Below are 15547 nucleotides of genomic sequence, written 5' to 3' on the forward strand. Positions count from 1 at the left end.
ATACCTATCTTTTTTTCAATGCGTGCACTTAATCTTTGTACAGCGCGTTGTGAATGTGTTAGCATTTAGCCTAGCCCCATTCATTCCTTAGGATCCAAACAGGGATGACTTTAGAAGTAGGGTGACCATACGCACCATTCTTCCCGGACGCATCCCGGACGCATCCTGACCAGGATTTCGGGTTCGTCTTCTGGAAGTCGTATTTGTCGACTGCATACGTCATAGAGGATTATTATTATTATTATTACAGAAAAGCAACCGTTATCTTTTAAGTTAAGAATGAAACTACGATTGTATGTCTTATGTTTTTAACTGAATGGCGTATGCAGTCAACAAATACGACTTCCGGAAGACACACCGAAATCCTGGCCAGGACGCGTCCGGGAAGAATGGCATGTATGGTCAGCCTATTTAGAAGCCACCAAACACTTCCGTGTTTTCTCTATTTAAAGACTGTTACATGAGTAGTTACACTACTAATTATCGTGGCAAAAAAAAAAGTTAACTATATTGTATGGCGGAAGAGCACTTAGTTTGCAGCACTTTGACCTCGGCGCGCAGTAATAACATCATCACTCCTGAATTCCCCCCTCGCTTAAACCTCTGTCAATATTACGGCGCCCAAGGTCAAAGTGCTACAAACTAAGTGCTCTTCTGCCATACAATATAGTTCTTATTTTTTTCCCCTTAGAAAATCGCCACGTTTTGTTTTGTGCCACCACATTTACTCGTGTAACTACTCATAAAACAGTCTTTAAATAGGGAAACATGGAAGTGTTTGGTAGCTTCTAAATTCATCCCTGTTTATATCCCAAGGAATGAATGGGGCTAGGCTTAATGCAAACACATACACGCTGTACAAAGATTAAGTGCACGCATTGAATGAAGATAGGGATGTATTAATTTGTCTTGGTTGAGGTGGGAACATTGTGAAGTATTGAAAAACTGTGATGTTGTCCTTTAAATTTATGGATTGCTCACCACCCCAAAAAAAGTATTTTAAGTCACTGCCCCAAACCCGTATAACTGTTTTGAGAAAATTTCTGTTAGTCAAACGTCATACGGGTTTGGAATGACATAAACTGGAGTAAATGGTTAAAGAATAAAATTTTTTGGGTGAACTATTCGTTTAAGTTAACAAATAATAAATACCATAAAACTATAAATAAATTAAGGTAATACATAAAACTATTAAAAATTGTAGCCCAGTGGTTCTCAATCTGGGGGCCGCGAGATGGTGCCAGGTGGACCCCAGTTTTATGACATTTTATAAAATACATGAATTTATCATGAATATCGTGTAATTAAAAAAAAAAAAAATAAGGCTACTAACCAATAGCACTACTTTGTATAATTTAATGTTTTGTTTAATTAAAGTGTTAAGTTTTAGAACTGTTTTTGTCATACATTTTCTTTGGGGGGGCCGCAAAGGAATGCACTGTACACAAGGGGGGCCGCATGCTGAAAAAGTTTGAGAACCACTGCTGTAACCTACTACATCTTTCAAGTATATGCTCGGGATGTATACTGTATACTACTGTATCTATTATTTGACAAAAACCTTACCAGGTATATGGAATAACTGTTAAGTAAAAACATAATCTTTTCCTCAGATGATTCTGTTATTTTCCAGCTTCACATAAAGAAAACAAAACAAGATCTTTCTTTGTCTAATGCACTGGTTGTAGTTTTATTGTACCTCATTCACTAAACAGGTCAATGGTGCAAGATTACCATACACAGAGTTAAGATATATGCATTACACATCTAAGCTATACAGCGAATGGATTATAATTATTACAAATACAGGAGACATATTTACATTTTAATCCAAGTTCCATACAACATGTAATATTTACAAAATAAGTATGAAAATGAAGCCAATCTGACAAATAATGTACAGTGTTAATGGTTTAATGTTTTCTGTTGTTTTACCACAATGACGTTGTGACCATGATGCTTATTTGGTAAAATTAGACCTCTTTTGGGTGGGGGATGTGATGATGTTATAATGCAAGGTTTGCTTTAAAGGCAGTATGGGAAATGCATGACTGAGCACAAAAAGTTTATTCCCTGATGTTAGAAAATAAAACTAACAATCTTCATCATAAATCTGCTCTTAATAACTATATCTCTAATCTTAAATTAAGTGCTCTTACACTATAGCCAAATTGTGATGAAGGAAAGCTCTATTAAAAAAATAAACGTCAATAGTCAGTCCCTAATAAAAATCTTTTTATCCCTTGTCTGATGCGTTTAAGGTACATTCAAAGAGTAAAACATCAAAATCTAAAACCATTTTCCTTTTGGGAAAACAACAAAAACATAGTTCAAGCTTTATTTGATCTGTTAGTTGTATAAACACATATTATGTGCAAAGAGCTGCAAACTAATATATATACATTGCAAAATAAATACAGATAAAGAAATTCATTATGAATATCTATACACAAATCACTCAACAAAGGTGGTAGAAAATGCTGAAAATCTTTGCCCTGACAAATAAATGTAACACACTCCTCATAAGTTTAAACATTATGAACTAATTTTATATAATATTCAATATAAACATTTTTACAGATGCTGTAACATTCAAACAGCTCAGTAAAGCTCCTTAGGTTACCCGACCCAAAGGCCAAATTTTCCCAAGCTGTTTTCATGCTTTCTCTGTGAAAATGTGTCTATAAGCAGCAAGAATATTGACTTGACCTTTCTGTCTGAATCTGATGGGCAGTAATTCCTGCTGGTTGTTTGGCCAGAGGACTCAAGTCGTACACACCCAAAATCAAATCCATTTCACCAGACTATAACTCTAGCGATATCACTCACTGCCTATCTTTTAAAAGCTACAGAGCAAAGATTTTCATAACAACAATAAAAAGCAAAACACAGACCATCTTTTCCCTTCACTGCAAATATTGCCTGCATATCCGATCTGTGCAGTGCCAATTTCTTCAAAACCCATTTTCTACCGACAGTGATGAAACAAACATTAGTGTTAGTGGTCAAAGTAGATATGTTTAAATAAGCAACAGAGAACCACTGAATAAAGTGTGAGTGCCCTTGCACAGCCTTCCACTGTACAGAATGAATTTGCCATTCAGATAATGTAAAACACTGTATATTATTAAAAATAAGTTAAGATAATCAGTACAGTAAAGAGATACACTGAATGATCAATGATAGGAAAATCCAAACCCCTCTCATACTGTACTGTAGTGGGGAAGAAAGGCTGGTTTAATGATTTTTTGTTGAGGTTTATGGAGTACTTAAGCTTTTTTACTTGGCCAGAGGCAAAACCGACAATCTATCATTCATTTGTAACCTTACCTAAACATATCTCCTTCAAAAAATCCCAAACTTATAGGCAAACCATCACAGCCACTTTGGCCTTATGCATTGTCTCTTAGTAATACAGTGAGAACAAAAAGCAATCTTTCTTCATGAGAAATTATGTACAGATTTCCATTCAGACTGATGTTCTGGTTAAGGTAATTTTTTGCACCATTGTTTTCCTAATCTACTGAGGGAATCATGTCGAGCACAACCCTCCTGCAAGCTACAGAAAACTGAGATATCACCACCGTCTTTCCGTGCTATCGTACTTCTCACGATTACATACGTTGCAAATGTTATGTTTTACATCCTTGATATTTGGATTTTGTGCCAAGCGACATTGCGACATGGTACGGTTCAGGTCCTATGAATAAACTGGTGTATGTACACGGCATAAGCCTCAACTATCTATCACAGCTTGCTCAGATTTAGCAAATCCATTAAGCCAATACTGGAATAACATTCAATTTTATAAAAAAAACAAATCTTTAAGCAGTGCTTTGGTCCATCTAAACATCTTCAATTTTTTTATACACTAAATAGATCCCTTGTTGGTACATCAGCGAACTCGGTATCTGAAGCAAAGCCGTTTTCTTTTTATATCTTATATCAGAGAAAGTTGATCATTAAGTTAATATTATTATTTATTTTGACCCAACTGAATATTTTAAAGGCTTTTATAGCAAACCAACTTTCTCTCAAAGCTTAGAGTGAGATGTTCCCGGCGGACAACACTGTTAAGGACGATCTTCACAGACAAGAGTAACTCAAGATAAAGAAGAACCTGCTCTGAAGATTCGTGCACACACAAAGACTATTACAACATGCTACTTGAAGGAGGTTCGGTTGTGACAAAACTGAAGACAGAATCAATCCGATTAATAACACAATGGGTTGGGAGAGAAATCGAGAGAGGGAGGAGTTTGGTGTTCACTGAAAGTTCATTTGTTGGAGAGGAGAAGAGAGCCACAGGTCTACATACAAGAGAAACCGTCAAGAACCACAAAGATTTAGAAGTCTTCACACACTTGGTACGTTGTAAAGGTAGACAGAGAAAATATGAGCACTATTTTAGCACGAGAGAAGATCGCCCGTTTAGTTCTTCATCAGACCGGACCGTCTCCTCGCCAACTTTGACCTGAAGATATAGAAAGGTAAAACAGATAATCATGCAAAATCACAAAATAAAATTAGCGGGGTCTGTTTTGTGCAAGTTTACCTTATTGTTCCCGCTAGTAGTGGGTTAAAGGCATACAGCCAGTCATTCATGTCCTTGTCATTATTAGCCTGGAGCAGAATCCCTCTGTGCTTAGTGCACACAGCAAATGTATTGGGTGTCTGAAGGGTATTCAAAATAAACAATCAGTTATGTTTTTTATGCAGGCATTTAAACAACTACAGGTGCTGGTCATATAATTAAAAAATCATCAAAAAGTTGATTTATTTCACTAATTCCATTTAAAAAGTGAAACTTGTATATTATATTCACTCATTACACATAGACTAATATATTTCAAATGTTTATTTCTTTTCATTTTGATGATTTTATCTGACATTTAAGGAAAATCACAAGTTTAGTATCTCAGAAAATTTGAATATTGTGAAACGGTTCAATTTTGAAGACATCTGGTGCCACACTCTAATCAGCAAATTAACTCAAAACACCTGCAAAGGCATTTAAATTGTCCCTCAGTCTAGTTCTGTAGGTTACACGATCATGGGGAAGACTGCTGACTTGACAGTTGTCCAAAAGACGACCGTTGACACCTTGCACAAGGAGGACAAGACACAAAAGGTCATTGCAAAAGAGACTGGCTGTTCACAGGGCTCTGTGTTCAAGCACATTAATAGAGAGGCGAAGGGAAGGAAAAGATGTGGTAGAAAAAAAGTGTACAAGCAATAGGGATAACTGCACCCTGGGGAGGATTGTGAGACAAAAACCATTCAAAAATGTGGGGGAGATTCACAAAGAGTGGACTAGGGTGGCCATTTGTGCCAGTTCCGCCGGACAGGTCCCGAACATGTTTTCGGGTGCGTTATCCGGAAGTCGCGTTGGTCGACCGCATACGTCATCAAGGTTTAATATTTCGGGTTAAATTTCAGAAAAGCAACTGTTACATCTCAAGGTAAGAATTAAACTTCAATGGTTGTATGTCTTAAAAGAAATAAATCTTAATTTTCTAATGTATTTTAACTGAAATGTTAGAACCTCGATGCCGTATGCGGTCGAGCAACGCGACTTTCAGAGAACGCACCCGAAAACATGTTCAGGATGTGTCTGGCGGAAGTGGCACGAATGGCCACCCTAGAGTGGACTGCAGCTGGAGTCAGTGCTTCAAGAACCACTATGCACAGACGTATGCAAGACATAGGTTTCAGCTGTCGCATTCCTTGAGTCAAGCCACTCTTGAACAACAGACAGCGTCAGAAGCATCTCCCTTGGGACTGCTGCTGAGTGGTCCAAAGTTATGTTCTCTGATAAAAGTAAATTAGCATTTTCTTTGGAAATCAGGGTCCCAGAGTCTGAAGGAAGAGAGGAGAGGCACACAATCCATGTTGCTTGAGGTCCAGTTTAAAGTTTCCACAGTTAGTGATGGTTTGGGGTGCCATGTCATCTGCTGGTGTTGGTCCACTGTGTTTTCTGAAGTCCAAGGTCAGTTCTAAGTCTAGTTCTGTAGGCTACACAGTCATGGGGAAGACTGCTGAATTGACAGTTGTCCAAAAGACGACCATTGACACCTAGCACAATGAGGGCAAGACACAAAAGGTCATTGCAAAAGAGGCTGGCTGTTCACAGGGCTCTGTGTTCAAGCACATTAATAGTGAGGCGAAGGGAAGGAAAAGATGTGATAGAAAAAAGTGTACAAGCAATAGGCATAACCGCACCCTGGAGAGGATTGTGAGCCGTATACCAGGAATTTTTAGAGCACTTCATGCTTCCTACTGCTGACCAACTTTACAAAGATGCAGGTTTCGTTTTCCAACAGGACTTGGAACCTGCACACAGTGCTAAAGCTACAAGTACCTGGTTTAAGGACCATGGTATCACTGTTCTTAATTGGCCAGCAAACTCACCTGACCTTAACCCCATAGATTTTCTATCTTGTGAGAGTATTGTGAGAGGAAGATGCGGTATGCCAGACCCAACAATGCAGAAGAGCTGAAAGCCACTATCAGAGTGAAATAAATCAACTTTTTTATGATATTCTAATTATATGATCAGCACATGTATTTGATACACTCACATAACCAGGTTTTACCTTAAGCATGGCCTGCTGGTCTTCGCTGTATTCCACCTGGGCGGTTGACAAATTCAGCACGCCCCTCTCCACCGGGTCCTTGTCACTGTTGTAGATAAACACGTATGGCCGACGAACCACCACAAAGTGCTTTACCCAAGAGTTAGAACGGGGCTCCATGAAGCTGAGGAATCCCTTCTTGGACACCACAGACCTGTGCGAGATCACCGGGCGGGTCAGTCATGTACATTTGTGAATAATACATTAACAGAGGCATAAACAAGTTAATCGTACCCAGGTCTCATTTCCTCGATATCAGGCAAAAGGTTTAGGAACTCGTGTTTGCCGGCACGTGCCAGGTAGGATGTTTCCAGGATGGGCACCATGGGGAAGTTCTCGTAGTCGGAACAGGAAGGGCTGGTGGCGCGAGAGTTAGCTTCAGGGGTCCTGAAAATAACATAGATGTGAGAATCCTATAGATATATATTAAGTGTATCCAATGCGCAAAACATACCGAGAGTCTGATAGAGAAGGACAGGTGGAGGATGGGGTGAGAGTGGCACTGCTGAAACTAGTGACTGATGGGTCACGGCCCATAGGAGAGATATCTGATAACTGGGAAAGACAAGATCATTAAAGCCATGTACTGAATGCATTGACAAACTTGCAACTGCCGATTTTTCATAACATTACCTTGCAATCACTGATGCTGTGGCACATCTGGTTATAGTCACTGTTAAATGTGTGCGTCAGGAGCCGGAGGCACTGAAACAAAAATGACATATATATATCGCTTGGTACATGAACACAAATGCATGTAAATAAATAAAAAGTTGTCCATCATTACCCTGGTGGCCAACTCCTTCTCACGGTCTACCAAGCTCTCGATGTCTGTGGAGTCGTATCCGCTGCTCTCACTAGGCGTGATGGCGCTTTCGTAGGTGGTGGAAGAGATCTGAGAGGAGATGCTGGTGGAGGTGCTGAGGGTTCCACTGCTCAGACTGGGAGACAGAGACTCGCTGAGAGATTTAAGAGGAGACGTCTCACCCAGCTTCTCACGGAGCAGCAGCAGGTGACGGGTCTTCTCCACCTGTTCAGAAATGGACATCAGAGTGTGATCACAGTTGCCTACATGATCTTTGAAAAGATATGATCCTCAATCTTCATACTGACCTCATGCAACTGCTCGAGTTTCTCCAGCTCCCACTGGTGCTCGAGGATCAGACTGTCTCCTCTGGGCCTCCAGCCGGCCAGGTTCTCCTCTCCACGCACGTAAGCCACTGACGTATCCAGGATCTTTCTTCTTCGTCGCTGCATGCCTGAAAACATTGTGTAACCGTAGAATGAGTGATTTGAAATCTTATCTTTATTGTAGATAACTATTTCTAGAAAAATTGCAATTGTGTAGTGACAGAATCAGATGTTAATAATTGTTCTCTGTACCTTGATACACTATAGTACTAAAGTTCTACATTAAAGGAAAACACCACAGTTTTTTAATATTTTACCAAGTTCTTACCTCAACTAAGACAAATTAATACATACCTATCTTTTTTAATGCGTGCACTTATTCTTTGTAGAGCGCATCGTGAATGTGTATGCACTTACAAAGATTAAGTGCTTGCATTGAATGTATGTATTAAATCGTCTAAGCTGAGGCAAGAACATAGTAAAATATTGCAAAACTGTGGTGTTTTCCTTTACTATCCTGGTATTGGTATTCAAATTATATCAGGGTATCAAAAAACATTGTAATGTATTCAATAAATCATTGTACTACCACATTACCTTCTTCGTGAAGGCTATGAGGGTGTTTCACACCTAAAACAAATGGCATAAAGTGAAATACAATACCGTTTCTAAAAAAGAAACTAACCTGGGCTTCCTGTGTCGGCTATCTTGCACAAGCTGAGTTCATACACACCAGTTACTTTATTACTGTAATAGAAACAAGCCAGAAATGTGTTGGCAAAGGTTACACAAAATTTACTAGAACCTAAAGCCCATTTTTACAAGCAGGACTTTTATTCCAGTATTACAGGAGTATTTATACATTTCTTTATTTAGACATTTTTTATATTGACATTTAAAGGTCCAGTGTGTAGATTTTTAGCGGCATCTAGTGGTTAGACTGTTAATTGCAACCAATGGCTCAATCCACAGCTCAGTCCTCCCTTTCGAAATGCACACAGGGACGACGGCTGCGTCTAAAACCGCCTACTTCCAAAATATATATGTCCGAATTCATAGCATAGCATAGTGGGCGAAAGTACCCGGATGACCAACTACTTCCAGCAAGATCCTGAAGTGTTCATTTGATGGACCCTTTATTATCCCGTAAGCCTCCCGGGAAAGGAGTTATCCAGCAAAGAAGAAGATGGAGATGCATTGTTTTATTTAAAAATGTTCAAAAGTGGTAAAGTAGCTCTATTCAAATGCAAATACATTTAAACAGCTGTCCCTCGTGGTTAAATTGTGCTTGTTTAATGGCATTCCAGTTAACGACTAACTTCTTGTTATGACGACGTATGTCACGTGATGTATCAACATGGCTGATGTGGTGCATCCGAATTCATTCATACTATCCATATTCATACTATATACTCTATAGAGCAGTTTGTCCATTTAGGGCTACTGTAGAAACATGGTGGCACAAAATGGCAACTTTTTTGTAAGGAAACGTGGTGTATGTTGATAAAAACGTCTCATTCTAAGGTAATATAACAATACAGTTCATTATGTAAGGCCTTACACCACTGATAATATAGTAATTTATATTATATTGCATTTCTAAGTGTTACACAATGCACCTTTAAAGTTTGATGTGATTAATATGAATGTATTTAAGGCAAAGTTTATACATTACTTTTAAATGACATGAGTGGCCACTATTTCTATAAAGTTTAGTTTTTTGTCAATATTTTGTCTTTACTTGTTTAATTTGTACAGCAAATGTTGAGGAACAAACAAATATTATGACATGATTAAAGCAGCAAGCATAATTAAACATGTTATAATGAATATAGCTAATGTAAATTATGCAAAATGTATTTACTAAAATATAGAAAATTAGATGAAAATAGAAGAATTACAGCATTTACCCCACATTTAACATTTCTCTTACTAATAAAATTTGTTACCAGTCAGGGGTTTTGGAGTAACCGCTGCCGAACAGGTTCCTCAGGGAGCGTGGAGGAGAGATCTTAGCATCTCTGGAGTAGAAGACCATGCAGATGTCCTTGGTAATGATAGCAGGCTGGATGCAGTGGTCAAGCTGCAGGGTAGAGGTCACAGTACACATGTTAAAGCTGTGCGTGTTAAAGCTGCATACTAAAAAATATACTAGAGTCCCACATGTATGAACAGTTAACAAGCACAGACACATAGAGTACAAGCTGAGCTCCAAATAAGCAGACAGGGTCAAGTAGATCTTCTCTCCGTATGGGGTGACGCGGTTCAGCAGGAGAGAGTTGTGGAGGGAACTGTCCCACACCGCCTCAAAACGGTAAAATGTCCTAAACATAGTGAAAGATACTTCAGTTTTGGGCTAGTATGAAAATATATATCTACAGAAGTACTGTACTATGCATCTTATTTAAAAGAGTATGTTAAAGACATTTCTGTGAATCATTGCATTGGCAAATGCAATTCTTCTCCATGGAAAGCGTGTGATATTTAGCACATAGTTTCTCTAGGTTTACCTCACAAAAGCTGTTACCTCACAAGCCCTGAATCCTAAAATAAAAGACAGTTGCTCATTGCAATGCTTTTGTCAGTGTATCTCTGTCTTTTGTATGCTAAAGCATGTAAAATGTTAATATGTGGACGGGTGTTATATTACTAGCGATTGGGTGTGAGCTTGAAGCGACGTATGTGTTAAACTGTACTGAATGCAACAACAATATTTAAATGGCACAGACAGGTAAACACAAAGGCCTTTCTGTGTCTCTCTTTGCACTCACAATGTAGAAACAGTGACTCAAACTCTTTCTCTTGAAGACCTCATGAACTTAAAGTATTAGTCAATTTTCTTAAAAGAAAAATCCAGACAATCCACTCACCACCATGTCATCCAAAATGTTGATGTTTTTCGTTGTTCAGTCGAGAAGAAATTATGTTTTTTTAAAGGAAAAAATTGCAGGATTTTTCTCATTTTAATGGACTTTAAGAGAGCCCAACATTTAATACATAACTCAACACTTAACAGTTTTTTTCAACGGAGCTTCAAAGGACCACAAACGATCCCAAACGAGGCATAAGGGTCTTATCTAGCAAAACGATTGTCATTTTTGACAAGAAAGATAAAGAAGATGTACATTTGGACCACAGCTTTTCGTCTGGGTCCGGTCCAGCGTGACCTAACGTAAATGCGTGGTGACGTAGTGAGGTCACGTGTTACATATATAAAACGCACATTTGCGGACCATTTTAAACAATAAACTGACACAAAGACATTAATTAGTATCAGTTGACATACAACGTAGGAAGGGTCCTCTTTCAACACACTTGTAAACACTGGGGCGGAGTTTCACATTCATCCTCTGTGACCTCTTGATGTCATGACGTATTGCGTGGCGTCACGCTGGGGCATCACGACCGGATCTACATGACGAGAAGTTGTGCTTTAAAAGTGTATATTTGTTATTTTTATTGTCAAAAATGACAATCGTTTCGCTAGATAAGACCCTTATGCATCGTTTGGGATTGTTTATAGTCCTTTGAAACTCCGTTGAAAAAAACTGTTAAGTGTTGAGTTAAGTATTAAATGTTGGGCTCTATTAAAGTCCATTAAAATGAGAAAAATCCTGCAATGTTTTCCTCAAAAAACATAATTTCTTCTTGACTGAACAAAGGAAGACATCAACATTTTGGATGACATGGTGGTGAGTAAATTATCTGGATTTTTCTTTTAAGAAAATGGACTAATCCTTTAATTGGAAGACGGCGTTTATCTTTGATTTCCTGATGTATTTCCTATTGAAATAGAAAATTGTGACAACGCCTGTCATTTATTTATTTTTTTAGATGGCCAAAATGTTGAGTTATATCACAAATATAATCTCCAATTGATTTCATGAGGTTTTTAATTGATTCAATCTTGTACAATGAACTAAGAGGGAAGCAATAGGTGGGTAAACAATAACACAGATGTACTAAGAGACGCTCATAAAGCAGTTTATGGTCAAATTGCTTTATGATCTGTTAGTTTTGATACCTAGAAATATCACAATCAATACACAAGCTGAAGAAAACCAAGAGTCCAACCGCAGCAGGAAACGTTCGAGAACAAAAAGAAAGAGACAAAACAAGCACAAACAGTCAGCCAACAGAAATAAATATGATTAAAACAAGCACTGAGATTAAACATATAAATAAAATTGAGTGCATTAAAAGACGACATGCACAGAATAAATAAAGCATATATACAGCAAATATAACATAACAAAATAAATATACAAGTACTGGCAAGGCGTCAGCTTAGGAACTTTGAATGTGACTCTTTAAAAAATAAAGTTTTGTGCTCTTTGGATCTCTTTGAGCTCCTAGAAGTGCAAATACTATCAATTTCATTCTATGTATTTTAATTGTTATATATTTGCCTGCACTACTCTGCATTTACTGCTAAAATGCTAAATTGTGGGGGGGAAAACACAGATGTGAATTTAAAGTGATAGAAAACACAAAATATTATAAAAAAATATTTTGAGGAATGTTTGTAACCAAACCGATCAGAAGCTCCATCGACCCCACAGTATTCTTTTATCCTACTGTGTAAGTCAATGGGGCCTCTGGTCGGTTTGGTTACAAACATTCCCCAAAATATCTACCTTCGTGTTCATTAGAACAAAGACATTTATACAGGTTTGTAACAACATTAGGGTTAGAAAATGGTGACAAATTTTCACTTTTGGGTGAACTGTCCCTTTAAATTGAATGGTTGGTTTTAATTGCTGTTACTTATTTGGTTCACTAGATGTCGCTCTTGTCCTCTGCAGGTTTTTCCTGCACTTATGTATTCTTTCCTCTTACTGACAGCAGCAGTGATTCATTTTCAGTAAACTCTCCTTAATCCTAAGCAGTTAAGCAGATGCATTAGGTGAGCAGAGCTTTCAAGCATGCTGTGTAGCCAGACAACCTACTATTGACCGCAGACATGATAAACTGATTTTAAACGACCACCGAGTATTGCATTCTGCATGTTTGTACATAATGTTCAGGTTGCCAGATTGTAATGTGGAAAGCAAGTGTGACAAACCTGCTGGAGTTGTGGGAAGATTTCAAGTTTTTAGCCGAAATGATGTTGAGAGACAGGACTGCATCGGTAGCCGAATCGTCCACTTCAGGTTTATTCCTGATTCGACCTAAAAGCAGCACAATAAATATCTGTCAGATGGGAGCATCTAGGATACAGATTTTATACCTGGTGAGATTCTGAACATTCATATAAAAGACCTACTCAGCTATTCAATTTGTATATTTAACTGCACAGCACTCATACAAGACAACACGTACCCTTAACAATGTGGGATGTTTATAATAGGAACATAAACCTTTATGAACGGCATTAAAAAAGGTAGTCTGTAGTATGATTATCCTGCCATGCTCTGTTTGTCTGACCAATAGCATGGGTTTGGAGCAATACTCAAAATTTAAAAAATAAATAAAAAACAACTCACCAACCACCAGCTCTCTGACATCCTTCCAGTGCAGCTCACTGCCTTTCTCGTGGATCAGAGTGACTGTGATTCTTCGCTGGATGCCCTGAGAACAGACACAAATAACAGAAACAGGCATTTAAAGGGGACATATCACAACTTTTTCCATGTCAAAGTGCTATAATTGGGTCCCCAGTGCTTCTATCAACCTAGAAAATGTGAAAAAGAGCAACCCGGTAACTAAGTTTTGGTAAACCCTTCTCTGCAAGCATATAGCTTATTGAAATTTGGATCCCCTTGTGATGTCAGAAGGGGATAATACTGCCCCTTAATCTGCACCATCCAACCACAGCACTGCCATTTAGTGCAGAGATCAGCTCGTTTGCATTTAAAAGGACACACCAAAAAACGGCACATTTTTGCTCACACCTACAAAGTGTTAATTTTAACATGTTATAATAAGTTATCTATATGGTATTTTGAGCTAAACTTCACATATGTACTCTGGGGACACCAAGGGCTTATTTACATCTTAAAAAAGTCTTGTAAAATGTCCCCTTTAAATTATTTATAAGACCTTGGCCAATGACAGCAAACAAAATTCAGCATTAACATTGTGTGCACCTAAACAATAGTGTAGTCACATCACAGAAGGTAAGGTAAACATAGTATACCAGTCTACAATATTTTTTTTTTCTAAAGGAAATTTTTAAGGAAATTTAAAGGAAATAAAGGGCATTTTTTTTCAAAATCATGCAGTTTTAGAACAGAGAGGCAGAGGGAAATTAGCATTTAGAAATTATGTGTATTATAACTTCAAGATAATGATAAAATGTGATCATTTATTTTATGACACAGCAGCGTTCTGGAATATGTGATTGTTGGCCACCAAAAAGATTCACTATGCTAGTCATTTACATTAAATATATATTTTTAGACGACTAATGCTATTATTTGTACAAAATCAGGTTTTGTTTACATATTTTATTCCCCCCCCCAAAAAAAGAACATAATGCCTATTCTAAATAGCATTAATGAAGATAATAATAAATAAAGTGATGTAAATCATGCAATAGTTGTGTGTACATGATGCAATAGTTGAAAAAAGACTATAGTGAACATATTTAAAAATAATTTAAATCATGTTTATTTAGTAAGCAGCTGCATAATCCAATAAATACAGTAAGTGAGATGAATATTATGACAAAATAAATCCTGGTACACATACCTGGTGCAGTAGGTAGGTACCGTGGCAGGGAAGACCGCCTGTGTGATCCACCACTGCAGGAATATACCTGTAAAAAAATAAACACATTTAAAAGCATGCAGACCTATCAACCAAAAATACTGGGGGCGTGTCTGCTGTCTGCACCGAAACCACGCCCACTCACAGAGCGGACTATGGCGCATGCTGCTGATGTCACCTGCTGACGTAGTTGCCAGCTTACAGAAGCAAAATATGCTGGCAAGTAATTTGCGCATTTATACGGGCTGTTTAAGTATTGTTTACAATGTTTGCATAATGCTTTAAAAAAAGTGGGGAAAAAACATTGGCAACTACGTCAGCAGATGACATTAGCAGCATGTGCCGTAGTCTAGTGGCGAACGCCCTTTGAACAACCAAGGAGAAGAAGAAATTGTTGAATAAAAACGTTTGTTTTGTTTTCTTTGCGCACAAAAGTGTTCTCGTCGCTTAATATTATTATTGAACGACTCATGGAACATGGACCTTTTTGGCGACTTCTTTCATTCCTTTCTGGGAAACGGATTGTGAACCTAACTGAAGTCAATGGCACAGACAAAAGCCTCCCGGTTTTCATAAATATATGAAGAGTTTCGTTGCAAAACGAGATAACCACTGTTTTTTTAATTGTTCAGAAATCTCGTTTTTTGGTTGTGCATTCCAATTAATTTCAATGCAACTGCAGTTGGTTTGTTTTGATTTAAACCTTCATAACTTAAAAATACACCTAAGTAGCACCATAAAACAAAATAATAACATGATAACATAATAATAAACATGTTTTGACAAAAATGTTAAAAAATTTATTTATCTCGTTTTGCAACAAAACTCTTCATATCTAAAAATGTGTTATGAAGACAATCGGAGCACTGTGTGGTTTAGAACGACAACTTATGATAAAATGATCATATATTTCAAATATTGCTACAATCTGAATAAATGCTTGTGATTGTGTTAGGGTGCATCATCGAGCCACCATTTTAGCCCCGTCCAAATAATCCTGAACACAAAAATGTGGATAAAATGTATAACGGTATACTTCACAATTAAGTACTAATTCAGTCTTTGTAACG

General features: G+C 37.7%; 1 protein-coding gene across 11 annotated transcripts in view; it reads right to left on the reverse strand.

The window, feature by feature from the left end:
• Positions 1–1661: 1661 nt before the first annotated feature.
• kif1b (kinesin family member 1B) overlaps positions 1662–15547 on the reverse strand; it is a 120911-nt gene continuing 107025 nt past the window's right edge. For 7 of the 11 annotated variants that reach the window (XM_073875371.1, XM_073875373.1, XM_073875377.1 and 4 more), the window contains 15 exons: positions 14460–14526; positions 13253–13337; positions 12832–12937; positions 11791–11817; positions 9974–10090; positions 9716–9847; positions 8452–8513; positions 7749–7894; positions 7423–7665; positions 7269–7340; positions 7090–7190; positions 6870–7022; positions 6597–6789; positions 4556–4674; positions 1662–4474 (listed from right to left, as the gene is read on the reverse strand). In XM_073875371.1, the coding sequence (XP_073731472.1) occupies positions 4432–4474; positions 4556–4674; positions 6597–6789; positions 6870–7022; positions 7090–7190; positions 7269–7340; positions 7423–7665; positions 7749–7894; positions 8452–8513; positions 9716–9847; positions 9974–10090; positions 11791–11817; positions 12832–12937; positions 13253–13337; positions 14460–14526 (1666 nt within the window). In that variant the 3' untranslated portion in view covers positions 1662–4431. The remainder of the gene's footprint in view (positions 4475–4555; positions 4675–6596; positions 6790–6869; positions 7023–7089; positions 7191–7268; positions 7341–7422; positions 7666–7748; positions 7895–8451; positions 8514–9715; positions 9848–9973; positions 10091–11790; positions 11818–12831; positions 12938–13252; positions 13338–14459; positions 14527–15547) is intronic. The other 4 variants (XM_073875378.1, XM_073875376.1, XM_073875379.1 and 1 more) reach the window with 1 other exon arrangement.

The sequence above is a fragment of the Misgurnus anguillicaudatus genome, chromosome 13, assembly GCF_027580225.2.
Source record: "Misgurnus anguillicaudatus chromosome 13, ASM2758022v2, whole genome shotgun sequence".
NCBI classification, from domain to species: Eukaryota; Metazoa; Chordata; class Actinopteri; order Cypriniformes; family Cobitidae; genus Misgurnus; species Misgurnus anguillicaudatus.